Source organism: Peromyscus californicus, unplaced genomic scaffold (genome assembly GCF_007827085.1).
Source record: "Peromyscus californicus insignis strain IS unplaced genomic scaffold, ASM782708v3 Scaffold_11__1_contigs__length_118956290, whole genome shotgun sequence".
In the NCBI taxonomy this organism is placed as follows: Eukaryota; Metazoa; Chordata; class Mammalia; order Rodentia; family Cricetidae; genus Peromyscus; species Peromyscus californicus.
Window position 1 is genome coordinate 34,301,179 of NW_026294402.1, and position 27,001 is coordinate 34,328,179.

At 45.5% G+C, this 27,001-nt stretch overlaps 1 protein-coding gene across 1 annotated transcript; it reads left to right on the forward strand.

The window, feature by feature from the left end:
* Positions 1 to 2,652: 2,652 nt before the first annotated feature.
* Scn3b (sodium voltage-gated channel beta subunit 3) lies at positions 2,653 to 26,519 on the forward strand. Its single transcript, XM_052757187.1, has 7 exons — positions 2,653 to 3,041; positions 3,415 to 3,494; positions 10,436 to 10,599; positions 12,791 to 13,016; positions 16,736 to 16,874; positions 22,416 to 22,495; positions 22,821 to 26,519. The coding sequence occupies exons 2-6, from the start codon at positions 3,440 to 3,442 to the stop codon at positions 22,477 to 22,479; spliced, it is 648 nt and encodes a 215-aa protein (XP_052613147.1). The 5' UTR covers positions 2,653 to 3,041; positions 3,415 to 3,439; the 3' UTR covers positions 22,480 to 22,495; positions 22,821 to 26,519.
* Positions 26,520 to 27,001: the final 482 nt, after the last annotated feature.

A 27,001-nucleotide genomic window follows, 5' to 3' on the forward strand; every position in this document is an offset into this window, starting at 1 on the left:
AAGGCCCTTGCACCAAGCCGGATGACCTGAGTTCCGTACACAGGATCCATGTGGTGGAAGGAAAGAACCAACTCCCACAGGCCATCTTCAGACCTCCATACACATGCTGGGACACACATCTGCCCATATACATGCACATATGCACACACAAAACAAATAAATACATTGTAATCAAATTTTAATGTGAAGCATTGTTCCTGCTTCTTTCCTACAGATTATTATAAATCTAATTATTACCTTTTACTCTAAATTTTCAAAATGGATCATGCTATATATGTGCAAGTAGGAAAATGTGTTTCGGTCTCTGTGCCTAAGCTACTGTACTTAAAAAGGAACAATTAAGCTAGTGTGCTGTCTTAGGAGCATGCCAGGCTACTGTCGGTTTATCTGTTCATTTGCTAAAAACTCTGTCTGTAGATTGATTTTCTTTTTTCTTCCTTTATTCTTCTCTCATACATTACATCCCCACTGCAGTTTCTTCTCCCTCCACTCCTCCCCGTCCATCTCCCCACCTCCCCTCTCCCCTAGATCCATTCCTCCTCTATTTCCCTTCAAAAGGAAAACAAACAAAAGCAGGCTTCCCCAGGGATATCAACCAAACATGACCTAACAAGTTACAATAAGACTAGGCACAAACCCTTATATCAAGGCTGGATGAGGCAACCTGGTAGGTCTCAATCACCAGCAAGAGTCAGAGACACTCCCCACTCCCACTATTGGCAGTCCCACAAGAACACCAAGCTACACACCCATAAGGTACATGCAGAGGACCTAGCTCAGACCCACACAGGGTCCATGATTGTCACTTCAGCCTCTGTGAGCCCCTGTGAGCCCTGCTTAGTTGATTCTGTGGGCCATGTTTTCATGTTACTCTGCTGGTTCCTACAATCCTTCCTCTTCCTCTTCTGTGGGGTTCAGATTAAGTGATTTTCATGTCTACAGATGAAATCAAACTTAACCAGGAAGATATATTTCATGGCTGAACTGAAATTCAATAAAAGTATTAACAGAATTTGATGCCTGGAACTAAAAAATTTTAACAGTAATTGCAAAGTTTCATAACAACATTCCCCAAATTCTATGCACAAGCACAAAATGACTCTGCAACAAGTCAGGTGAAAAACACTTCTGATTTTAACGGAACATAAGCTCATTATGATGAATGAGCTGTTCAGATGTATTTTAATCAGTTTTCCCTCCTAAGCAATTGTGTTCTGATTTCATCAGATTTGTTCTGCAAAGACCACACAGAAAACATTAGCCCCTATTCATGATGTCACTAAAGAATCATGCTGATGAATTAAAAATCCTACAAGAAAGTGGCCAGGGTGACCTAAGGTTGGAATTGACTAGAAAATTTTGTACACTAAGGAAGCTGAGTCCCAAACAAAAAGTTCCTGTGTTGGGACATGGAGGAAATAAGTCCCTTATTAAGGAAAGTGTATGAAAAGCATTTAACGAAGTTTGGGGAGTAGTACAGAATTCAAACAAGTCCAAAGAACACCCTTGAACATCAGAAGGGGTTAAGTTGTGAAGAGTCGGCTGTCACAACAAGAAAGTCCAAACTCACTCATCAGGAATGTTCCTCACTGGTTCATGAGTTGGAAAAAAAATGTTGCTAAAGTCCATTCTGAGATGGACCTCAAGGTCTCATACTCAACACAAGATGGCGTTTATGACCCTATGGCTTTCTGCCCAGGAAGAAACCTGACTGGGAATCTTCTGTGACTCCGTGTGTGACATCTTAGTATGGAGCATTTCCTGTGTCCAGTTCATTTACAGTCAGCTGTCACTCTGCATTCCCTTTCGAAATATCAGCGTTAAGTTGCCCCTTTCAGCGAGAGAGCAGAAGAGAAGAGGGCCGGGGCTGGGGGCCAGGCTTTCTCTTCGATTCCAGGCATGCCTAATCCGTTAAATCAACTCGAGTTTATAACTGAGTGTGAAGGTTCAGGTTTCCCTTCCAGAAATAGGGCGGGGACACTCAGCAGCTGCTAGGACTAGGGCGTGGCTAAGAGTTGGAAAACACCTCAGCACCATCTATCTGCCTTTTACAAATGGTTACGAGGGGCACTGCAAAGAACTTGGGAAGCGGAAAATCGTCCTTCTTTATCCCCACCCCAAAGCTGCTTCTCTCAAGCCGTCATTTGGATCCAGGCTGGGCGATGAGGTGGGAACAGGTGTGCCACACCCCACCGCACTTGCCATCAGCAGAAACTGTGGTGCTGTGCCCCTTGTGTTGGGGACCTATTAATCAAGTTAAGACAAAGGCTAGGCAGACAGGACCGGAGGAGATGAGGTGGAGGGCGAAAAGAAGCCAGCCAGGAGCCAGCCTAGCACTGTGAACATTACAGATGACATCATTGCTTCAAAGAGATGTGTTCCTCCCTTTCCCAGAGCTGTAGGCAAGCATATTTGAGAGGCAGCAGGAGTAGGGTTGACTGGAGTGGGTGAATTGGTGAATGTCTGTAACCCGGAGAGACGTCCAGACAGTAGGAGACCCGGGTGACAGCCAGCTAGCCAGACAAGAAGCCACCTCCGCTAGATGTGTTTGCACTGCGCCCGGCTCCGCCCCTCTTCTCAGAGCGCCAGCCCTGGGAGGGGCACGCAGGTTTAGGGGAGGGAAATGTGTGTCCAAGGGGGAGGGTCCGTAACGACCGTGGCAGTGGAAAGCCGCTTGCGCATGTCAAGGCTAGCAACACACTCGACAAGGGGGCGGCCCTGGAGAGGGGCGGCTTGATCACCCAATCACCCCCGCGTCGGGGCTCCACAGGATCCAGGGGCGCGCTACACGGAAGGGGTTCCTTCCCTCTACCACCCTCCACCTCTGAGATCACCAACCCGACGGGAGCTCCCGCCTCTTTTCCAGCCCCCGGAGGACCTCTCGGGAGCCCGGGCCCCTGTGTACAAGTCTGAGGTGGAACAAATTCTGTAGCCCAGACGACGGCTGGAGTGGGGACACGCCCAGCCCGAGAAGCCTGCCGGAGCTCCTGAGTCTCGGTGGATCTAAGTCGGAGTGTAGCTGTCCCTAGGGGAGGCGAGAGGTGAATCAACATGACTCCTTCGACAGCCCAACATCCCCGCGCCGGTTGCGCGCTTCCCTTCCCAGCCCACTTTGCTCTGGTTGCAAAAGCTAGAAGCTGGGGAGAGATTGGAATTCCAAGATCGGGGTGGGCGGGGAGGCTACTGTCCGTGGTGCTGAGCCAAGCCCGGGGACTCGCTCTGGCGAGAGAGCACGAGGTGGCCTGAGCTGACACCCACACTGGGCTCCGGTTCCCGCAGACCCCCCAGGCAGGGCGCATGACCTTTTCTTCCTCCTCCCACTCGAAGGTCGCTCCTTTAGGGGCAGTTGATCTCTAAGGGTTTCCTCGAAAGAATCAGAGGGCGCAGTCCTTGACAGAGATTCTTTCTGTTTAGCTCCGGAAACCACTCACGAAAGAAGATGCCTGCCTTCAACAGATTGCTTCCCCTAGCTTCTCTCGTGCTCATCTACTGGGGTAAGTACAGCACCCTGCCCTGTAATATGCAGATAACAGGCATCATGGTAACAATAATAACACTTGATTGATGTCGCTGGTGACAAAAAGAAGCTCGCTTGGTTTCCTTCTGTGCATGTCTGCCAGACATGGGTGTCCACATGTGCTCCCAGAGAGCTGTCTTTGGAGATTGCAAAGGCACCTCCCCCACTGCCCTGTGGCTTGATTTTTTCCCCCTAACCTTCTTTGGTGCTTCTCCCAGCCTCCCTCCTTTCCTAATTATTCCTGTTTTCTCCCCTAGCTTTTCCCTTTGGGGAAAATGAATGTATCATGATTATTATTTTAAAATTCTTGTTTGCGTTTACATTGCATTATCAGTGAAGAGTCAGTTCTGAGCATCTCAGTGGGTTTGGGGCCTCATTTCTCTCTACTTTAAAAAAAATAAAGCACAAAAACTGGATGCATGCTTTTTGAGAGAGAAAACACTGTAGTTCATCCATCTGTTAGATTTTAACAAGGAATCAGTGAGATAGTAGCTCCAGCCATTTGCTGGTGTATATTAATAAATGGGAAGTGCATTTAGTTTGCAAGAACATTTGGAGCTGAGGTGCTTTGGTATTTGGTGAGCTGGATTGTTTTGTTTGTTTGTTTGTTTGTTTTTGCTGGAGTTTTGTTGTTGTTGTTGTTTTTCCTCTTGGTTGTCAGCTGTGAGAAACTGAGATGACATTGCCCCTCCAGATAAGGGATTTGTGACAATAATGCTGGGCTAAGCAGCTTCAGGCACAGCTTACAACAGGGTACCTGAATGAGTGCTAAGGGAATGGGCATCTAGGTGTTAATGAAATACTGTATGTTTCTGTTTATAAGTGTGTGCACTAGCATGTATCTGAGCCTATTGTTATGAGTAACTAAATGGACTAGTTAGACCCAGCAGTGTGTGTGTGTGTGTGTGTGTGTGTGTGTGTGTGTGTGTGTGTGTGTATGTGTGTGTGTGCTTCTGACATCTTTTCTTTCATGTCTCTGACCTGGCCCTCAGATCAAGTATAAGTGTTCTTTAGTTCATAAATCAGTTTACATTCGTTTGTTTACCTTCCTCCAAACTCAAAAATACAACAACAACAAAAACCATAATGGATTATGCCCACCTCCCTTACAGAGAGTAGGCCTGGGGAATTATGTTCCTGTGCTGGCCTTGGCTCCCATTCTTCCTGGGAAGTGGCAGGCATGCCTCTTTGCCTTAGTGTCACTTTGTCGAGCCTTGGATACGAACTGTAGCTGCATGTACTGTTTTGGATTTTGCATGTGACCAGGGGAAGAGCCCAGTTTCCTATTGAACAAAATGCCCAATGGAACAAGACGAGGAAGGAAAAGGGAGAAAATAACGCCAACCCCAAGGGCAGACTCACCACAACCCATTCCCTGGAGACTACAGCACGCTTGGAGATGGGCTGACATAATGTGCACACCGCCGGTGAGCTCACCTGTCCGGAAGATCAAGGCTGCTGTATGCTCCAGGGAAATGCTAGGGCTGGGAGGCTTAGAAGAGATTAGTCTGGCAGGATCAGAGAAGGTGTGGGTGAGACTCAAGCTGTAGAGAAGGGTTGAAAGAGGTCTGTAGAAAATCTTTTCCAAACTCTAAAGTCTTAAGGTTCCTTCCTGAATTCCAGTGGGAAGGGGAAGGAGGTGGGGGGGGTTGGAGGGCTGGGAGGATGCTGCAGCCTCATCAGTTTTTGACTAGGACCCACAAAGCTCTGGTTTACATCTCAGCTCTATCAGTTCTACCACTTGGTTTTTCATTAGGTAACACCCTCAGGATGTCTGATAAATGTGAAGTTTGGAAGTTGTTACAGATCACATAGAACACCCTTTCAACTCACCAACTCAATCAGCAGGGAATATTTACCGAATATTACTAGAATGTACAGAGGCCCATCCTCCCTACACCCTCAAAAATCTTTGGGACAACTAATGATACAGGGCACATCTATCCTTGCTCATTTCAAGATTTTGTAACCCAAACATTGGTTCACTGAAAAGGTTTCAGAATACCTGGTTGTTTGTGTAGGGGAAAGAGCCTCACTCACAAGTGCAGTTTTACTTTATTTACATATAATTCTTATAACCATTAGGTCTTTTGGTCGGCACATCATGAGGGAACGACATGAGAGTTATTTCCACTTTAGGTAGGAGAATGTGAGTTCATAAAGGACAGGGGGCTTGCTAGAGAGTTGCTGTCACCTGATCTCCACCTTCCAGCACCCCTTGTAGACACGTGATGTTGTGTGCAATTGTCAATTGGACATTAGTCCTGGAATTTCTCCTTTGAGCCTCGCTCCCATCCCCCAACACCACCACCTTTCCTAGGGCTTCATCCATCCTCTACCCCCAGTGCCTTCTCTGCTTTTGCTCTCCCAAGGGTCCCTTGTATTGGGGGAGTATTCTTCTTCCTCTGACAGTCCTTACTGGATCTCATTCCTTCAAGACTCTGCTAATCTGATAGACCAAATTGTTTCAGGATGTTAATGTCTAAAAATAACTTTATTCATGCACATTATTTACATTATAATTAAAGCCTTCATTATCTTACTGTAGAGGAAGCATTCTAGGGAAAGCTCAGGAAGGGTGAAAAAGAGAAAGATCTGGAAGAAGCAGAGGAGGGCTTTTGTTTTGTTTTGTTTTAGTCTGTCATCCTTAATTCATCACAATTTTTTTCTCATGATTGTCTTCATTATTACTTTAGAAATGAAGGTGCATTCCAAGGTGAGTGATGCAGCCCACATTGTTCCAAGAGATTATAGTCTATAGCCTCTTCCATGTGTTCCATCTTTTGTGGGTACCTAGATAATAATGTCACAGAAAAAAAGGCAGTGGCCTGGTGGAGAAACTGACTTCACTGTTGATGGAGGGAGCAGGAGGTCCTATTGCAGGGTGCAAGCAAATGAGGTGAGAGAATTTTGTGGCCATTTGACAATGTACTGTCCAGGACTGCAGGAGCACAGTTCTCTGGCCTGAAAACTGGACTTGGGCCAGGAGAAGGTTCACAGTGGGGATGCTCTCCCAGGACACGCTAAAGAAGGCATTTACACTGCATACACCGCCATTGACCACCCAGACTGTGCAGTGTGTTTCCTGTCTTCCCTACAATGAGTGACTGTGCTCCTCCTCTGCAACCCAGTCTGTGATCACGAGAGAGAGCACAGCCCCCAGTCTACCCAACATTGTTAAGTCAGCTCTGCTGTCACCTAGGCCAAAGAGCCTCCCAATCTCACCACTGTAAAACTTGTTTAAATTAAAAAAAAAACCAGTGTGTGTGTGTGTGTGTGTGTGTGTGTGTGTGTGTGTGTGTGTGTGTTGGTGTGGAGGTATGTCTACATGTGTGTGAATGCCCTAGAAGCCAGAAGTGGGTGTTAGATCCCCTAGAGCTGAAGTTACAGATGGGTGCTGGGAACCAAATTCAAGTCCTCTACAAGAACAGCAAGTACTCTTAGCCATTGAGCCAGCTCTTTGGCTGCCTAAAAAGTTTTTATTGAATTTATTTCTTTTAAAAAAATGTTAAGCCAGGCGGTGGTGGTGCACGCCTTTAATCCCAGCACTCAGGAGGCAGAGGCGGGCAGATCTCTGTGACATTTCTTGTGTGGGGAGAGTACATGCCACTGTGCATGTATAGAGGTCAGAAGAGAACTTAGGTGAGTCAGTTCTTTCCTTCTATCATGTGGGGCTGAACAAACTCAGGTCTGTTCAGCTCAGCTGCAAGTGGCTTTATCGGTTGTGCCATCAATTTATCTTGCCAGCCCCTATACCAACCTCTTAATCATTCTTTCTGCTTTTACCTTTGAATGTGCTTCACCTGCCAATTTATTCTCCCCTTGGCATACTGACCATGCACCATAGTCGCAATCGGATTTTTCAACTCAGAACCTTCAAGCTTCCCTAGTTTTTGCTGTGCGAAAGTCAAAGCTCGAACTGTGGCCTATAAGACCAGCGAGATGGGACCCTTCGCTCCCTCACCTGTCCCATCTCTCAGCTCTGTTGGCTGGTTTTCCACACTGGGCTTTGCTGTTCCTCGAATATGGCAGGCACACTCATTTGAACCCTAGGGTGGCTGTTTTCTCTTGGTGGTCATGACCTCACACACACACACACACATATCCCTGTGTGTTTTCCTCTCTCTTTTTCCTTCAATGACTTCCCAATGCCTGTGTTCCATTCTTAGTGAGGCCGACCCTGATAATATGATCTTCTTCTCCTCTCCTTGCCTTGTCTCCCCTCCCCATCTCTCCTCCCTCTCTCCCTTTTGCCTATTCCTTCTCTCCCTCCTCTACTGTTTTATGTTGTTCTGTAACCTACTTGTACCATCCCCACTGGAATTCAGGCTCCAAGAGAGCTGGAATGGTTTTGTTTGGTTCTGGGAGCCTAGAACAGTATTGGCTGCACAATGGGTACTCAATACATTCACCAAATAAATGGAAGATAAAAAGCAGTATTAATGATATTCTATCCAAAGCACATTCATGTGAATTAATCCATAGGATTTTCATGACCTATCCACTGGGTGTTTTGTTTTTAAAAAAAAATTATTTAATAAACTGAGTCTCAGAGAAGTTAGGTAGTTAGTTCAGTGCAGTCCTTAAGTTTTCAAACACCGTTCTCACACTGCTTCTGTAGCTGTAGCTGTGCACTTGGGACGTTTCCTTTCATGCCTCTGAGGCCGTCCAGAGTGCTCTGGTTTGTCTTTGTTACCTCTGCTTAGGTATAAGGATCTATGTTACATGGAGTTCTTGCTGCATAAACCTTTACACAACAATGTTTTTAGTTGCCTTGAAAGCGAGTCTGTGATGAAGACTATAAGTTCACCACGTACCCAAAGTGTTTCTAATCATTTTCCCCAAGATGTGGACCCTTCTCCATTGAAACAATGAAACCCATCTTCTGCAGACTGCTGGATAAGGCTAGCCCACTTCCCTTGAGGGTTTAAAAGCCAATTAATTTTTTTTTCATTTAGAACATTTTAAAACTTTAATTATAATGCCAACAGGCTCGAAATTCCAAGTTTAAAATTAAATACGCTGACATTGAGATAGTTTTAAAATATCAGTGTGTTGTTTCATCTTGGAGAGTCTGTGTTTATCATTAATTCATGGAGGGGGATCAGAGGATACTTCAAAGTCCCGATACAAGGACTGTTGGTGGTTGTTATACTTTTGAATCTTCCAAATAATTAGGTATAAAATCTCTTACCTAACAGCTTTTTTTGTATTTATGAACAGCTGCAGTATCTGAAAATATATTTTATTTTTTAAGTTTTATTTATTTTGAGACAGAGTCTTATGTAACTTAGACTGGCCTCAAACGCAGTAAGTAGTGAGGAAGACCCTGAATTTCTGATCCTCCTGCCTTAGCATCCTGGGGTCTGGGACTGCAGGCTGTACCACCACACCTGATTTATTCAATGTTGGAGCCTCATGCACCTTAGGCAAGCACTCTACCAACTGAACTACATCCCCAAACCAACATTTGTTATTGTTTATTGGATACAGGGTTGTTCTCAGTAGCCCACACTGTCCTCACATTTGCAGCAATCTTGGCTAAGAGAGATTTTCTAAAGTTAGATGTGACGACACATGCCTGTAATCTCAACTTGGAGACTGAAGCAGGACGGCTGTGAGTTCAAGGTTAGCCTGGGCAACACAGTAAGACCCTGTCTCAAAACCCCAAAAGAAAAACAAATTGGCTGCACTAAACTGATTTTTTTTGTAACTTTTAAAGTTGAGTATAATTGAATTTCTTTTCCATTTGTCGGCCTGAAATGTTTGAAGACAAGCTTATTCTGTGTCCAAGTTGAGTACCCCGTGTCCCCACATTTGTTCCTTGGCGGGTCTTGTTGATGGGCCTTCCTGCTCACCTTTGGTGTGCACTCACTGAACAGCCTCCTTTGGTTAGATGTGACATGTTGAGCTGAACATACCATCCGGATTTGTTCTGCACATTGCAGAATTACCCCTGCTTCCCTCTGCACACTGTACATCTGTTAATGCATCCCACACTTGTTCTTGCTTTCTTGGCTTCTGTGTCCTGCTTTTGATTCACTCTAAATTTGTAGTCTGACATAGTCACCTTCTCTCTTTGGACTTGGAGTTTCCAGAGGGCAGGCACCAAAAGCCTAAACCTCCATGTGCCATACAAGGTGTCTGTTTGTCTGACCCCTCCAGCATTTGAATTTTGTCTCTCTACTCTGCCCAGAGCTTGCTCCAGATGGAATGGTCCGTTCACCATTTCACACTGATGCTGCACCATCCTCCATGGGTCCCCAAACACAGATCTAATTCCCTCTCCCCTTGGCTGTAGAGCCCTGGATATATTACACCACAAAGCACATGCAGGTCTTTCCAGCATGGGTCTTATTTGCCTTTCTATCTCAGATCCCAGCAGCCCTCTCTTCTCCCCAGCCAAAGCACAAGTAACTACTTGCCCCTCTGTGGGAACTGGGCACATTACTAACATGACCTCTTGTGTGTTCTGGTTGAATCAGTACAAGAAATGTATTCTCTGTTAGGTTTAGATGCACAGAGAGCATGGCTAGTGTTTTGATCATTCTTGGGTCTCTAGCATCAGACCTGGCAAAGAATGGATTCTCATGACTGCTGGATGAGTGATCAAGTGGATGAACAGTTGATGGATGGGAACATGGTCTGTCTCCCACTAGACTCTAAGTCCATCCTATGCTGCATCTTCATGGCTTCCAAAACCTCCCAGTCAGTGGTGGAGGATCCACCTCTGCACCATCTTACTCTAGACCCGTTCTGATCACGCGTACTCAAGGAGCCCCAGCAACAGCTGCACACATGGGTCTTGTTATTTTTCAAGTGTCTCATGATTCTTTTTTCTCTGTCTCTCCTCCCTCTCCCCTCATTTCCCAATGCCCACTCTGGCTGTCCCCTTCTGGTCACCCATCCTCTCTCCAGTCAGAGTCTGCTTCCCTGTGTGTGTGGAAGTACCCTCGGAGACGGAAGCCGTGCAGGGCAATCCCATGAAGCTGCGCTGCATCTCCTGTATGAAGAGGGAGGAAGTGGAGGCCACCACTGTGGTGGAATGGTTCTACAGGCCTGAGGGCGGTAAAGATTTCCTTGTATGTCAGATGCTGCCTCTGGCCTTTCCTTTGCTGGTCTATGCTGTTGTATGCCTGGTCCCCAACAGTCTGGGAGATGATGCCCTGATATGACATTCACTCCTCTCCTGAGCACTAACATCACCTCAGCAGATAACTGACAGCCTTATAGGAACCCAGGGTCTTTGCAAGACAGGCCACTTGGTCAGCTGTGAGCAACCCTGGTTACAAGCAGAAGAAGGGGTACAAGGAGGTAAATGTGTTGAGAGAGCCTGTGCTAGCTAGGCACCCTGGTAAACCTCTTATAGGTGTGTTCAACTTCTACACAGTCCTATGAAATGGATTTAATGGACTTGAAAGAAAGAACACAAGGCAGCTTTATGTAAAGTAGCATAGGTGAGCTCTTTCAACTCTCACAGTCCCCGTGAAGTAGGAGCAACTGGGATGACCAGAGCTTATATCAACTGATATGCCCAGGACAGCCACCTCTGTGGGTAAACGGTTTAACTGGTTCTTGCCATGCTCTGTATCCCAGGTGGACATGTTGTCATTCTCCCAAGGAGGAACCCTAAACCTCACCCTCCCAATGATCTAAACACCAAGGGATTCACCCCTGGCAGGGCAAGAAACCCTCCAAATTCTGTGTCAGGATCAGGGTCAATGTCAGTTCCGGTTGGTTTGGGACAGTGCTCGTGGGGTTGTGATTCATTTAAATTACTGTCAATCCTTTCATTGATTCTGGAGCCAGGCTGCCTGGGTTGCATTCTGTTCTTCACACCATTTAGCTCCATGCCCTTAGTCATATTCAACCTCTTGATGCTTCCAATTTTTTTTTTCCTTTTAAGTGAGAATGAAAACAAAAGCTTCATTATGGGGTTGTTAGCAGGACTCATGAGCTCTGATTTTTAATTCATTTAAATAGTCCTTGAAATACAATGTGTTTGTTAGGGAAACAGAAGCCCAAAGGAGAGTTTACATTTGAATACACACGCACACGCACACGCACACGCACACGCACACGCACACGCACAGAGTTTAGATTTATATATGGTGGTTTGTCAGCAGATCCAATGCTCTTTCTAGATAGAGCTCTACCTTGCTCTCCTGGGTCTCTTCCACAAGACCTACTGCAGACAACAACACGGTGAAATTGACTTTCACTTGTTCATTCTTTCTTCCCCCAAGGTAGATTCATTTCTGATTCTAGGTACTACGTGGTATTGGAATCTAGTTTGGCTCCAACCTGGTGCCAAGTCAAGGACCAGCATCGACTTCATAGAGTCTGACTTAAGCCTGAGTGACACACCAGGGAAGGTACACTCCGATTAGTGCCCATTGCTAGGAAGCCAGAGGTCTTGGCCAGATGTGAAGGGCCCATGGGCTTCAGGCCTGGTCACATGCTAGCTGTATTCATTGCTTGCATGCCTGTCCCAAACTACAGGGTGCAACTGAGGGACTAAATTGCAGTTAATGTCTAGGAATACGAGCTTGAATCTTAGTCAACGCCCATGGTTAGTGGAGACTAGATGGAGAAAGTGTTGTGTCAGAGAGTGGAAGTGTGTGAGAGAAAAAGTTGGAAAGAGCTGACTTTGGTTCTAATTCAGTCCAAAGCAAAAGCTCTACATGTCTCTCAACTGTGAGTTTTCTGCTCACTGACCATCCTTCCACATTATAGATTCCCATCTGTGGCCTGGCCACAACCACCATGATGGATGCCGGCTCAGAGAGTCAGGCGTTAAGCTCGGGGCTGTCAGGTATCTTCCCTGCTAACACGGCTGTCTTGTTGGTCTCTATATCCTGCTCCCTTGCTGGCCTCCTCATCACATATCCTCCTCACTGTCCTTCCTTACCCCATTTCTGTCCCCAACCTTTCCTTTTCCTGTTCCTAGTCTCCTTTGTGTATCAGCCACCCTCCTTTCTTCTCCACTCCATTCTTTTTTTTTTCCTCCCAGGATTCTTTCTGACTCCTCCATGTTGCCTCTCCCGTCACCATGTCCACACGTCCAGACATCTGTTTGCCTCTACCCGCTTTGCTGTCCCCACTTTCTCCCATGGCTTCCTCTGTGCCTCTTTATCGCCCATCCCCACCATGCTCTGGGTCTTCTGGGAACATCATCCCTTAGCTTTCCTGCCCATGGACACTCCTGTTCTTCCTTCCACCCTGTCCCAACCGGACTCTCGGCACCATCTGCTTCTGCTCCTCTCTCTGCAGATATATGAGTATCGAAATGGCCACCAGGAGGTGGAGAGCCCCTTCCAAGGTCGTCTGCAGTGGAATGGGAGCAAAGACCTGCAGGACGTGTCCATCACTGTGCTCAATGTCACTCTGAACGACTCTGGCCTCTACACGTGCAATGTGTCCAGGGAGTTTGAATTTGAAGCACACAGGCCCTTTGTGAAGACCACGAGACTAATACCCTTGAGAGTCACTGAAGAGGGTAAGACTGAGGCCTGGAGTCTCTTCAAAGGGCTTGGGGGGTGGAGGACAGTGGCTTTCCCCACATGTGATCCTTAGAGAGCACATAAACTAATGCATGCAGACCTGCCTCTCTTGCATGGCCCCCTTCCTACAGCCTGCCTCATCAGAGTCTCTTCCCTCAAAGCAGACAGGCTAAAACAAGATATTAGGATACCTTCCCTGGTCCCCTAGAGGAAGAAGGACAGCCCCCACAAGGTCTACAGCTAACAATTCAGGCTTTTTTCTCGGGCCAGCGTTGAATCTCTAATTTATATGTAAACGTCATCTCTTCTCCTGTTTTGAGTCACCTGTATCTCCAAACAAGTTGCTTTCAAAATTTACATTTATTTGCGCTCTCCCCCGCCCCCCGTTCCTCCGTGTGTGCGCACGCACGCACACACGCACATCTCTCTGCATGCACACACATGGGCCATGGTACATGTGTGGAGTTCAGAGGACAACTCATGGGAGCTGGTCCTGTCCTACGATGTGGTAACAGGACTGAGCTCAGTTTGCCAGGCTTGGTAGCAGGCACCTTTACCTGACTGATAATGCATCTTGCTGACCCTTCTCCCTCTGTAATAGCTCTACATGCCTCTATCCTCAGCCAGGAGTGGGAAGAAGTTGATGGCTCTTTAAAGTCGACAGTCTCTCTGAGTTCAGGGGTGGCAGGTGGGAAGGTCTGTCAATAACTAACTTGTGTATGTCCCTTGCAATCTGAGCCCAGAATCGTGGGGGAACCTCACAAACTGCTTCTGTGCCAACAGGAGACTCAAAGGACTGCAGTTCATGGCCCTGGCAAACGCTTCTTCCCAAGTCCGAATGTGAACTCCGCACCTCCTTTTGCGTTTCCTTACCAGGGCTAAGCCACCATGCCCTTCTCACACCCTCTCAGACAGTTACATTTCCAGCATGTTCTTATTGCTGCCCTAAGATACAGGCTGGTGAGCGGGCAGTGGTGCGGGGCCGTGAAAATAGACGTCAAGTACAGACAGGGCTAAGCAAGGGAGTAGAGGAATCATAGCCTCTGGGCCACAGGCTGATTTAAAAATAAAAAAAGTGTCATTGTTATAAAATCTAGAAAGTGACAGCTTCTGGGTGTGGCGAGTGAATGACACTGAGACACTATCACTAACTAGCGTGGAAGGTAGGTCCGGCTCTGAAGTGGAGCAGCAGGCTCAGGCCACCTGAATGAAAACCTGATTCTACTCTCGGAGCTATGTCTGCTGGAGAGGAAGCAGAGGGCTTGAACAGGAAGCTCTCTGAGGTATAAATCCGTTCGAACGTTCCATTACCCTCCTTTGTTTATGCAGACTCTCGTCCCGGGGGAAGGGAGCCTGGTGCCATCTTGTGTTCACCACCAGGAACTGCTGGCTGGTGCCTGCCCGCCCATAGGCAGGTGCTTTGGCCTCTAGAGACGCTGGGGACACAGTCAGTGGGCAAGTGTGGCACCACTGTGCTAGCTGGCCTGCCTGTTTGTGACCAGAGCAATCCTCCAGTAAGAAGAGAGGAAAACAAATGCATAATTAGAAGGACAGAGCTGCGCAGTTGGTAGGGTCGGGAAAGAGTTTGGCTAGTATTCAATTGGGGTGCCTCCACATCACCCTGGCAGGTATGACTGCAGTAGCTTAAGGTCCAGTATGTGTTCATGTGGCTCCCCTCGGGCACGTGGAGGGTCTAAGTGTGGTGAGAGTGCTCTGAGGAGCGAAGGGCTTGCTTAGGAACATGCAGTAGCATGAGAATCAGGACTAACGTCCGCATCTTTCCAGTATCAAGTTAACCCTCCCGACTGCATCTCTTCCTTCTATGGCCATCTCCTCCCCGAGATGCTTTCCCCCTGCTTTTTGTTTTTCCCTTGGAACCCCGTGGCAGCCCTCCCCACCCTCATATCACTCACAGGTACACGTGACAGACGTTTGTTTGTCCCACTCCTGGGGCCCCAGGGAATCTGCCCGGCTCTCCTTGTTGGCTTTTTCCAGGCTTAGTCTCTCTATTCTCATTCTAAGACAGGAAGCTGTGGCCTCTTCTCCTACAGGTGACAGAAATGCAGAGGGAACCTTCCTGTTACTACCTCAGGGCTCTTGCACCAAAATAGAAATACCACACTCTAAAGCAAGCCTGTCATACCCATTGACCGGGTCATAGCAAGCCCAGCAGAAGACAGGTGAGGGATATGTTCATATTCGTACATTCCCAGCTTCACCCTAAGCCCCAGCTCCAGCAGGAGAAAGCAAGCCGAATGTCTATGTATCTAGATTTGAGAAGCAGGCTCGCACTTCAAAAATACATTCTCACAGTCAATAGAAAAGAAACACAGCCCAGTTCCTCCCGGGAGTGATTTTACTGGCTGGGTGAAAACTGTACATGGATGTGACAATGCTCCCCAAGACCCTAAGAGAAGCTTCCCCTGGAGGGGCTTTCAACAGAATCTAGGGCCATTCTCAGGAGGCTGAAAGGCAGGACAGGGTCCCAGGACAGAGGTGGCCATGGGTGGGGCATACATTGTAGAAAGAGGCAAGAGATAAAACCAGATAGTTGAGAACACCAGTACATAAGAGAGGTTATGGCTAGGCAAATGGAAAGGAAGTGAGAAAGGATGGACTACAAAGGGCCGTACACATCACGTCAGTAGAGACAGGCTTTATCCTGGAGTGCGAGGGAACGTGGAAGGATTTAAACAGAGAAATGGAAGAATGCATCTGTTTCAGGAGCAGAACTGGGGAGAGTCCCCATAAGTTTACTGAACCCTCCAGGACTGAACCTTCCAGCACCACCTGGAAGGCCCACATTTCTCCTTCCAGACCCATGGAGAACATGCTTCTACCACTGGGTGGACTGACTATGATAGCCCTAAATGACCCTTCTCTCTGGGTACACCACCGCTGTTACCTGTGGCTCAGGGGTCATGCGTGGCTAGAATAAGCCATGTTCCTTGTATCCATGTGGAGTTTCATACCTGACAAGATAACTGGGCCATTTTGATGTTATATTGATTTGTTGTGTAGTGCTGGGAGTATGAGCTAAGTGTTTTGCATTGTGCTCTCCCTGAGTTCATCACAGCTATCGTATGAGACCCTCAAATATACTGAGTAATGTAACATTTATAATAATCCAGACTACTGTGAATTATTATCCTTATTTTACAAATTAAGAAACTGAGACTCAAAAGAAATGAGTATTTAGTCAGGCGGTGGTGGTGCATGCCTTTAAACCCAGCACTCAAGAGGCAGAGGCAGGCAGATCTCTGTGAGTTCAAGGCCAGCCTGGTCTACAGAGTGAGTTCTAGCCATGACTATTACACAGAGAAACCCTGCCTCAAAAAATCAAAAAAAAAAAAAAATGAGTAGTTATATAGTAGGTAGTATAACTTGGATGCAACTGATTGTGTGTGTGTGTGTGTGTGTGTGTGTGTGTGTGTGTGTGTGTGTGTGTGTGTGTGTGTGTGTACTGACACACAGTATCTGCAATCATTCTGACTCTATCATTCCCCTCATCCTTATGTCCAGAAAAGCTGACCGGTCAAGTGGTAAATCTGATAGGGAGTCAGGCAATGTGGAATTCCTTTGATATCCTCATAAGTTCCTTTAGACTTGGTGTTTATTTGAGCTATATTTAAAAATAGGCTTCATATATCTATGAGTCCAGTGACAGCTCTGGGTCTGTGAGACACATGTATTCTGAACCTCATTCTCTTTGTAGCGGGAGAAGACTTCACCTCTGTGGTCTCAGAAATCATGATGTACATCCTCCTGGTCTTCCTCACCTTGTGGCTGTTCATTGAGATGATCTACTGCTACAGAAAGGTCTCCAAGGCTGAAGAGGCAGCCCAGGAAAATGCGTAAGTCCAAAGATGCATAAGTAATAACAGCTCACACACTCAGAATGTGTGCTCTCAGTGGTGAGGGATTAGGCATCTCATATACCTTGTCTACATTCCTCTTCTTAACAATCTAATAAGAACTCTCCCGGAGCTGGGTGGCAGTGCTGCATGCCTTCAATCCCAGCACTCCAGAGGCAAAGGCAGGTGGATCTCTGTGAGTTCAAGGCCAGCCTGGTCTACAAAGAGTTTCAGGACAGCCAGGGCTGTTACACAGAGAAACCCTGACTCAACGCCCCCCTTAAAAAATCTATAATGGATACATTATTACACATATTCCACAGATAAAAATAATAGGCCTAGAAGGGGTTCTGTTAAGGCCATTGTAAGTCATAGACTGTCTTAGTTACTATTGCTGTGGGGAAAAAAAATAACAAAAAGCAACTGGGGCCAGGGAGGGTTCACTTCATTTATACATCCACATCACTGTCCATCCTCAGAGAAAGTCAGGTCAGGAACCTAGAAGCAGGAACCAAAGCAGAGTCCATGGAGGAAATTTTCACTAGTTTCTCCTCATGGCTTACTCGGGACCACCTACCCAGGGGTGGCACCACCCACAGTGAGCTGGGCCTTCCCACACCAATCATCAATCAAGAAAATGCCCCATAGGCTTGTTCACAAACCAGTTTGGCGGGGGCATTTTTCTTTTTCTCTATTGAAGTTACTTTTCCTAGCTTGTGTTGAGTTGACAAAACATTGGCTGTCACAGAGACAAATCAAGATTTGAATTCAGGCCAGCTGTCTCTTGGCCTGCATATTAAACCACTATGGAAAAGACAAGCAGCTGCCTCATAAGGTTATATATTATCATAACCAGTTCGTAAATGTTGAGTTGAGGCTGCCTCACAGAAGGCAAGCACACTGCTGAGGAGAACGGAGAAGCGGGGTATTGAACCCAGGCCTTCTAGTTTTAATATCTGTGCCCTCTTTGTCATATTCAGCTGTTCTCTCTCTGCATTCTGGAGCACGTCAACCCACCTGGGCACTGCCTTTGGCTAAGGAGTGCCACAAAGCATGCCCTTCCCTTTAAGACTTGGTAGCAGTTGAATACCTCAAGCAGGGGATCTAGTGTCTCCTAGTGTCCCGCCTCTACTTTCCTCACTTTCTCCAAAGACCGTCACACAAGAGTGAGCACCTGTGAGAAGTGTTGGAGTCGGTAAAGACAAAAGGGGCTCAGAAACCCTATTGGCCTGTTGTTTGGGAAAAGAAAAAGGAGGTGTGTGAAAAAAGTCCACAGACGTCCCGTGACACTGCCGAGGCAGTGCCTAAGTGCCGAGGCCATTATTGCCTAGACGCTTTTGATAAAATTTAAATGAACTCATTTTGTGATACCCATGATCTCAGAGAAATAAAAATTACAACCAGTTATGTGTAAAGACAGTACTAGTGGTTGAATAGGGGACACTGAGGCTTGGACATGATGGTGTACCTCCAACTTTGGCTCACACAAGAAACAGAGTAGGAACTAAGACTCTCTAGTACAGGCAGAATCCCATGAGGGTTACAAAGGGTAGACCAGATGGCAGCCAGCTTTGAGAAAATCCAAGGTTATCTATGCTGGTCTGACTCCAAGAAGAACCAGAAAAGAGTCTTGGAAATAAGTGATGACAACCTTGCTGTCACAGTTTGTGGGATTTAAATAGATACTATGCACATGATAAAGGAAACTTAAGATGAGAAATTTGATTCAAAGCTACAGAAATAAGAGGAAAAAAAAAACATTGCAAAGGGGCCCACTCAGCCAAGGCCTTAGAAGATGCCCCAGGCTAACAGGCTAGATCTCCTCCATCATCTCATTCCAAAATAAAGCTCACTGCAGAAAGAAATTGAGCTGAACAAGAGATGTTACAGACAGCAAGATTAAGTCCCAAGAGACTCAGACACAAAAAAATATGAAAGTAAAGCATAGAAGATAAGCTTGTTTAAAATAGTTAGAGCAGGGTGAGGCTCAGGAGGAAAGCGTATGCCTCGCCCATGAGAGGCCCTGGGTTCAATTCCCAGCACCACACAAAAATGAACAAAATATAATACAGCAAGAAAAAATTAGAAAAAAAAAACCCACAAAGCCAAAGAGCAAACAATTTGCTAAGAAAGATTAATTAGAGTTAATTAATTAGAAAACAAAACATTTTTTTCTGAGGGAAAAAAAAGACAATAAACTACTCAGTAAATTAGTTCAACAGAAAATTATGTACCAGTGACCAGAAGGTAAATTTGAAAAAGTTACATAGAATATTGTACAGATATAGAAAAGGTGAAGTATAACAAAGAAACAGGAAGGGGAAATGAGATGATATGTTATAGAAGACAGCAAATGCAGGAGAATTACACGTGCTCAGAGACAGAGAGGCCAGAAAGGAACACATTCCCTAACCAGAAGGGTAATGTTCATGGTCCTCTACATAGGATGTCTCATCCTAAGAGTATTTTAGATGATAATGATGTGAAAGCAATATATGTTCAGCAGATATTACTTCAGGGGTTGGATTCTGATGTCTTCCCAGACTAGCAATACATTTTGCTTGCTCCTGATACGGAGCAGTCACTGTGAACCTCAGCCTCCAGTCAGCAGGAGGCACACACACGTGTTTGCTAAGTAAGCTATGATTGTAGGTAAGGTCGGTGTGTGGAATGCATTGCCATCAATTATCAGGACATGACCCTCTAAGTTAAGGAGCATCTTATGTCCTGAGTAGGGTGAATACATAAATCTATATCTAAACACAAATTTCCTTTAAACAGATAAATGGCAGCTGCCTGAGTAGCTACATCAGCATCATTTGAGATGAAACTTTGGAAGAAATACTTCTAATATCATAAATATGACAAGGATGCTATCTCTTCCTGTTCCTATTTAATACTATATTTTAAACCTTGGGTAAAATACTAAGAAATGCACTTCATTTTTTGTCCTGTGGCTTTGATAAAATATTCTGACAGAAGCAACTTATGAGTACAGGGGTTTATTTGGCTCACAGTTCAGGTTACAGCCCAGGCAAGTCACAGTAATGGCAGCTTGAGAGGACTGGTCACATTTCATCCACAGTCAAGGACAGACAGCAGTGAATGTATGCGTGATAATGTTCAGCTCGGTTCCTTTTATACTGCCCAGGATCCCTGCCTAGGGGATGGTACCACCCACAGTTAAAACAGGACATCCTGTGTCGGTTTATGTAATCAAAACAATCCTTCACGTTTTTAGAGGCTAACCTTAATCTACACAATTTCTCACATGTACCCAGAGACTTGCCTCCTGACAATTGATACTAACCATCACAAATATAAAGAAAAACAGAATAAGATTTACAAAGAAGGAAAGTATATTATCATTACTTACACCCAAAGTATCATTATCTACATAAAACTTCCTTAAGCAACCCAGTTAAGTATATTCTATAAGGTCGCTGATACAAATCCAACTTCAGTCATGTTCATTCAATCACAGACCACATGTACCATAGTGACTTCATAAAATCACATCACCGAATGACAGCTTTGTTTGTGCACTTACATTTTATGATGTTCACACAAGGACAAGGTCATCTCATAAGACGGCTCTCAAAAGGTGTCTCTGAGGGAGAGCAAAGCAAGAATCTCCAAAACATTGACTATGTCCCAGCAACAAATGTAGAAGCACATTTAAATCCTTAAGTTAGAAAACAATAATGAACTGCAGTAAGGGCTGAGAAGATGGCTCAGCAGTTAAGGGCACTTGCTGCTCTTGCAGAGGACCCGGGTTCAATTTCTGGCACCTACAGTGGCTCACAACTGTCTGTCATCCCAGTTCCAGGGGATTCAGCGCCCTCTTCTGACCTCCATGGGCACCAAGAACAAACATGGCACACATACATACATACATACATGCAGGCAAAACATTCATTACACATTAAAAAAATCTTTAAAATTTTTTTTTTTTTTTTTGGTTTTTTCGAGACAGGGTCTCTCTGTGTAGCTTTGCGCCTTTCCTGGAACTCACTTGGTAGTCCAGGCTGGCCTCGAACTCACAGAGATCCGCCTGGCTCTGCCTCCCGAGTGCTGGGATTAAAGGCGTGCGCCACCACCGCCCGGCTAAAAAATTTTTAATTGCAATACATAACAAATGTTCACCAGTACCTAGGAATAAAGACAACAAAAGATGTGAAAGACCTCTAAGGAAAAAATTACACAACCTTGCTGAAAAACATGAGAAAAAGCAAATGGATAAAGGATGAAACCTCACTCTTCAATGCAGTTCTTGCCCAAAATAGTCTTCAAAGTCAACAAAATCCCAATAAAAACCTCTATTGGATTTCTCAGGGAATCTGATAAATTCATCTTAAAGGTCACACAGGAGGGAAAAGGGCCAACAAAACTTGAATCTGAAGCACAGCTTGATTATTTTAGGTTTTGCAAAGCTACATGGGACTTCTGTTACAGCATCCCTCTGGGTTTTTCTGAGTTCAGTGCTTTAAACAGGTAACTACACTTGTGGGTCAGAAGTTTGCCCACCACCGACCTGAGTCAGTTCAAAGAAGAAAACAGTACATCTGGAAGATGTTGGTGGTAGGATTTGTCTTATGAGCTATAACGATTGCTCATAAGGATATCAGAGAATTGCTTCTCTGCTTATTGACTAAAGCTGCATGTGAGACTAGCAGAGACAAGTTTATAATACTAAAGTTAGATTACCCATCTCTCCACAAGCCAAAATAAATTGCAGGCAAATTTTAAAAGTGGAACATAAAATTTGAAAATTGCACTAACAGAGTAGAAAAAAAATATTATGTGTAAACAGAGAAAATCTCTTTTATTGTAGTTGAATAAGAATTTATATTTGTAGCATCATGTTCTGCAGAGAAAATTCTTCAACAACTACCAAAAGTGCAAATCAAAGATGGGGGGGGGAGGTAATTTTCACTACATTACATGTGAAACATCGATTGTTCATGAGAAGAAGTTATAGGAAAACTTATTAACAACAGATTGGGACAAATTTTCCAAACATGAAACAATAAAAAAATAATTAAATATTTCAGGAGAAAAATGAGATTATAGAAGTGAAAACAAGACAGCTTGCAGACATAGGGAGACACTCTGCTTCACCAGCATAACGCAACTGGGAAATACAAATTCATAACCATTCCGTTCAGTTAAAATTTCAGTCTGTATCCTGAAGATGATAAGACTCAGACACTACAAACAGCTGCAGGATCTGCAGAGACAGAGAAACACCTCTGTCTACAAATTAAGCCAATTACTTGGGAAGCAGCTGCTGGGTCATTGGGGACAGGCAAGCAGGCGAGAAACTGCTGGTAGAGGTGTTCATATGCAAATATGGGAGGGGTTATTGCTACATCTGCTTAGTGGCTAACTGGAGATTGGTCTTGGGAAGCCCAGCCATAAGGAAATACAGGGCTATTCTGTACACAGCCTTGTCCCTGGGTCACATGCCTTCCTGTTTCCTACACGTTCACTAGTGACTTACTAAAGCACTGTCTCTTTTCCCCTCCCACACCCTTGCAGGTCTGACTACCTTGCTATCCCTTCAGAGAACAAGGAGAACTCTGTGGTACCTGTGGAGGAATAACGTGGTGTGACTTGAGGTGATGTACAGGGTTTGGGGAGGGTAAGGTGGGTGTGGATGGCGTGCCATACAAATGTTGTTTGGCGTCCACAATTGAAGTGACATTCAATTTGGTCTTTTCTACTCTGCATAGCAGTCCCACCCTCTGGGTACTTAAGTCACAATGCCCTCCATTATGTCAAACCCTTCAGAAGCTGAATTGACTTTGGCCTGAATGTGGTGCAACCCAATCCCCTTGCTCATGATAACAAAGGCATAATAATTCTCTCATTCCCTCTTTGGTCCAAATGTATTTGGGAAGGGCTGGGCTGGACTTTCTCAGTAAGTTCTTCTGTTGTTGGTAGGTGATCTGAGCACTGAGGGACTGGATATTCCCAGTTCAGTGATGTCAGCAGCATCAACAAAGTGCCCCAGGAGTCCCAGTGCATCTGTCTTTCTATTCATCAACCACCCACCCAACTGTGAGATTTTACCTGACTTCCAAGCTCTATTGGAACTCTACACATCTTGCCTGAACTGAAGAGCCAACATCTCCGACACGGACTAAACCTCACTCTGTCCTTGCTTTTAAGCAAGCAGCTCCCAACTCCACTAAAGTTGTCCCCTGTGCTCCAAATGACTTTAGATAAGTACTGGAGAGTAGTGTTCCCTCTGCCCAAACTGTCTGCAACTGGGTCGTTCTCCACTGCTACAAAACGAATGATGTATACCAGAAGGAAGCATTGGTCAGTTTGGGTTAAAGCCAAAGCATGCTGTGCACTTAGATTCACTGAAGTCAGTTTTTCCTAAGTCCATGGCCTGCTTTGCAGAGCACCAGAAAGCAGCATGCCCCTCCAGGGTTTCCAGGAACATCTTCCATGTGGACTGGGATGCTTTCCAGAGCTTAGTGTTTCAGGGCTAGATCTCCATAATCCCAAAGGCCTGAAGCAAACCCAGAACTTCTAAGAAGCCAAGGAAGGATCCAGGGTAATTTCATTAGTTCTTGAAAGTGACATAACACACTCTTGATATTGGAAACATGGCTGTGTGTCCTTTCTGGGTTGAAATTGCTCAGTTGCTCTTTTCTCAGTGTCTGTGGATCAGTATTATCCCTTATTTTACAGGAGGCAGCTGAGACTCACACAGGGATGAATGGGACAGGTAGGGGATTAAAGTGGCCTAGATATGAGATTTCAACCTCGAATTCCCTGAGATGAGCGATGTTTTTGAAGATACTGACATCCAGCTTGGCTATAGCCATGCCACTTGCCCAGCAGAGGCTAACTAGGATTGATTCAGGGAACTGGAAACCAGGCAAGAAAACACAGAGGGCATGAGATAGACCTGCAGAATTTCCCACAAGGATTTATGAATCTGAAGCATCCTCCAGGAGACACAGCCTCTGAGGGTGATATCTATATAAACTAAGATGTTTTAGTCTGAGACGGATGATGGTGGACAAAGTGACAAAGATGGGTGTGTAGCTTCTAAATACCTCGCCTGTAACCTGTAATGTTTGGTATCTGGTGTTTGTGTACCCCGCCCCCACCTCCGCACCCCCGACCCAGGAGAGCAGACAAAAAATGAGAAGATCTTAGTCAACATCTCATTATCTCATTATAATGACTGTTCTAAGTGCAATATTCTTTAGCCCCTATAGATAGCAAGGGCAGGAGGCCTGAAGGGATATAAAAAGATGGAAGTGGGATTCAATAAGAGAGTGTCCCTCAGATCTGGAGAGAGCTCTAAGACAGACCATTCTCCACTCCCACGGGGGTTTGTATGACAAGCTTGTTTTTTCACCCCCTTCATCACTGGGGCATACTTGAAACAAGACCCTCAACATCTATGAAAAGAGTCTACTTTTGTTGGAGAAAATAGTCGCAATAAATTCAAGACCCTTCTTCTCACCAGTTAATTTTCCACCTCATGCTTCTGGAACAAAAGAGACAACAGAACATTTTTTTATACTCTACAACTAGGGAAACAGACTTGAATTAATGCAGCAGGTACACAGCCATGAGCTGGTTAGTCCAGACCTTGTGGTGGTAGGAAGCTGCTTCCTCCACTCTGCTGTCTGCTCAACCATGCATCTAACTCATGACTAGGTGGTATGTGTCGCCTCTCCCCTTCATTCTTCTCTTCCTCAACAGAATTCCAACTAGCTATCAGAATTCTGAGTGTTTATAATGAAGCTGAAGAACACCAATCATATGTCCCTTACAAGATAGTTTCTCTTCCCTGTTTTCTTTTCTACAATTGAAAGTCTTCTCATCCTTGGTACCTTTTTTTTTTTTTTTTTTTGAACACCTATAGGGCTTGAAAAGCATTTGACTCTGATTCTTTTCTCTCTCCTCCACCACTACTCCAGCGATATGAATGCTGTTAATGCTCAACATTACAATGAAGAAACTGAGGTCTTCTGATATCGAATAGCTTTACCAAATCATCAGGTCACCTAGCCTGCTGTACTCAGAGAGGGAGAATGAATCCCAGTCTTCCCTCTCCCGTCTCACTTCACTCCCCAATTATACCATCGCTGCGTCTTCCCTCTCCCCCCTCTCCTTACCTTTCCCTCCCTCACTCCTGTCCAGCTCTTTCTTCTCTCAACTGTCCTCGAAGCTTCTTACTCTTCAGCTTCTTGGTGGACGCCAGACACATGCTTTGGGAGTCCATCCCATTCTACTTGTATCTAGTGTGTTTGTACATAGTGGTTTATCCAGAATCACAACTGAACTAACTTCCTTATGGAAGAGCAGGACTATAACCTACAAGGAACGGCACGCACCAGCCTACTTAAAATCATTACTAGCTCCATGTCTTCCCGAATTTCGACTTAGAATCCCAGACTAGATGTGTGCAGCTCTGGAGTGTTTTCTGGTGTACTATTGCTTACTAAAGGGCTTAGAAGAGTTCTCAAGGGCTATAATCATTTAGAAACCCCATCGTTTGTCTAGGTGCTGGGTATTTCCTAGGACTGATCCTCAGTCATTCACTGAAGGTCCCACTAGGCTGAGTCTGACTTTCCCTTCCTTGCTGCCTAAAGGCTGTGAACTTAGCTACTCAACTCAGTTGGTCCAGAAAGCATCTTGCCCTGTGACTTTTACTGTCCGCTGGGTCTTGAATCAAGCCCCAATTCCTGAGTGGAAATACCCTGTGCTTGCTCCTATCTCAGGCTTCACTGTCAGTCCATTTAAGAGCCTTATTCTTTGGTTTCTCCACCCTCAAACAACTGTACATGCAAGCTTTCTTTTGAGTTTCTGGGATCGCTCTAGATATTAAACTGGAATTATTAGTACAAGAGGAAGTTTTCAGAATAAGATTGTGCTGGGAAAGACAGCCGTGGGGTTAAGAAAAGGGACAGGGCTGAAGAGATAGCTCACTAGGTAATGTGCTCGCCACACAAATGTGAGAACCCACGTGCGGCCTCCAGAACCCATGTAAACAGCCAGGCATTATGGCACACTCTGGTGCTCCCTGTGTCAGGGAGGAAGAGACTGGAAGGTCTGTAGGGAGGCCTCACTAACCAGGTCACCTGGCCTAGCTTACTTGGTGAGCTCCAGGCAAGATCCTGTCTCAAAAACAAAAAAAAACAACAAGGTGGGCAGTGCCTGAGGAATGATAACCCAAGGTTGACTTCTGGCCTGCACATGTACATGCACTCTAGTTAAGGCCCATATGCATACAGGCATAAACATGAACACACACACACACACACACACACACACACACACACACACACACACACACACCTTCCTCTCACATCTGTTTTATAAAGGAGAAAGCCCTAGTTCTGTGAATTCACCCAGTCACTGCAAATGTATCTAACTAAGTGTGCTTGCTCCTCAATAGGATCATCGACTCACTACATTAACACACTCTGTGTCAAATACTAGGTTAGGCTCTCAATAGAGGACCCCAGGATCTTAGGTCTATAAAAATTGTGTGTGTGTGTGTGTGTGTGTGTGTGTGTGTGTGTGTGTGTGTGTGTATACACTTGGGCATAGGCCCACGATTCCAGGAAAGTCTCTGTTCATGTCAATAAAGTGTCTCTGAAGACCACACACTCTGGGTTTGCTCTGCTTACCATATGCGGCTGCTGCTTACCTCTGCCTCCACCTAGCATGCAATCTGCCCCCACTTCCTGCACCCAGGAGACTAACCCTAGAGAATGAAAATACTCCCAAGTCTAGAGCTAAACATGCTAGGTGTGGGATCTGGCCTTTCGGTCCTTCCTGTCCTCCACACAAACACAAAACAAATGTGCCCTCTTGTCTAGCATTGCACATTCCCTAACCAGGTGGGGAGATGTTAACTGCAAGGGAGATCTAATGTAAGGAAGGCTCAGGTGGCTTCTCTTTGGGGAGCATAAAGGCAAAGCTGTCTCCAGGATCTTGCTTCCTGTGGGGGTGGTAGGAGGGTGGGTTGAGGCAAAGGTTTCTCTGTGTAACCCTGGCTGTCCCAGAACTTGCTCTGTACATCAAGCTAGCCTCAAACTCAGAGATCTGTCTGCCTCTCAAGTGCTGGGATTAAAGGTATACACCAC

What these genes read in the sequence shown, in the direction of transcription:
- Scn3b (XM_052757187.1), top strand. Translation starts at nt 3,440, where the DNA reads ATGCCTGCCTTCAACAGATTGCTTCCCCTAGCTTCTCTCGTGCTCATC. An exon ending in TCTCGTGCTCATCTACTGGG is followed by an intron (nt 3,495 to 10,435) that starts GTAAGTACAGCA and finishes TCCTCTCTCCAG; the next exon opens with TCAGAGTCTGCTTCCCTGTG. An exon ending in AGGGCGGTAAAGATTTCCTT is followed by an intron (nt 10,600 to 12,790) that starts GTATGTCAGATG and finishes CTCTCTCTGCAG; the next exon opens with ATATATGAGTATCGAAATGG.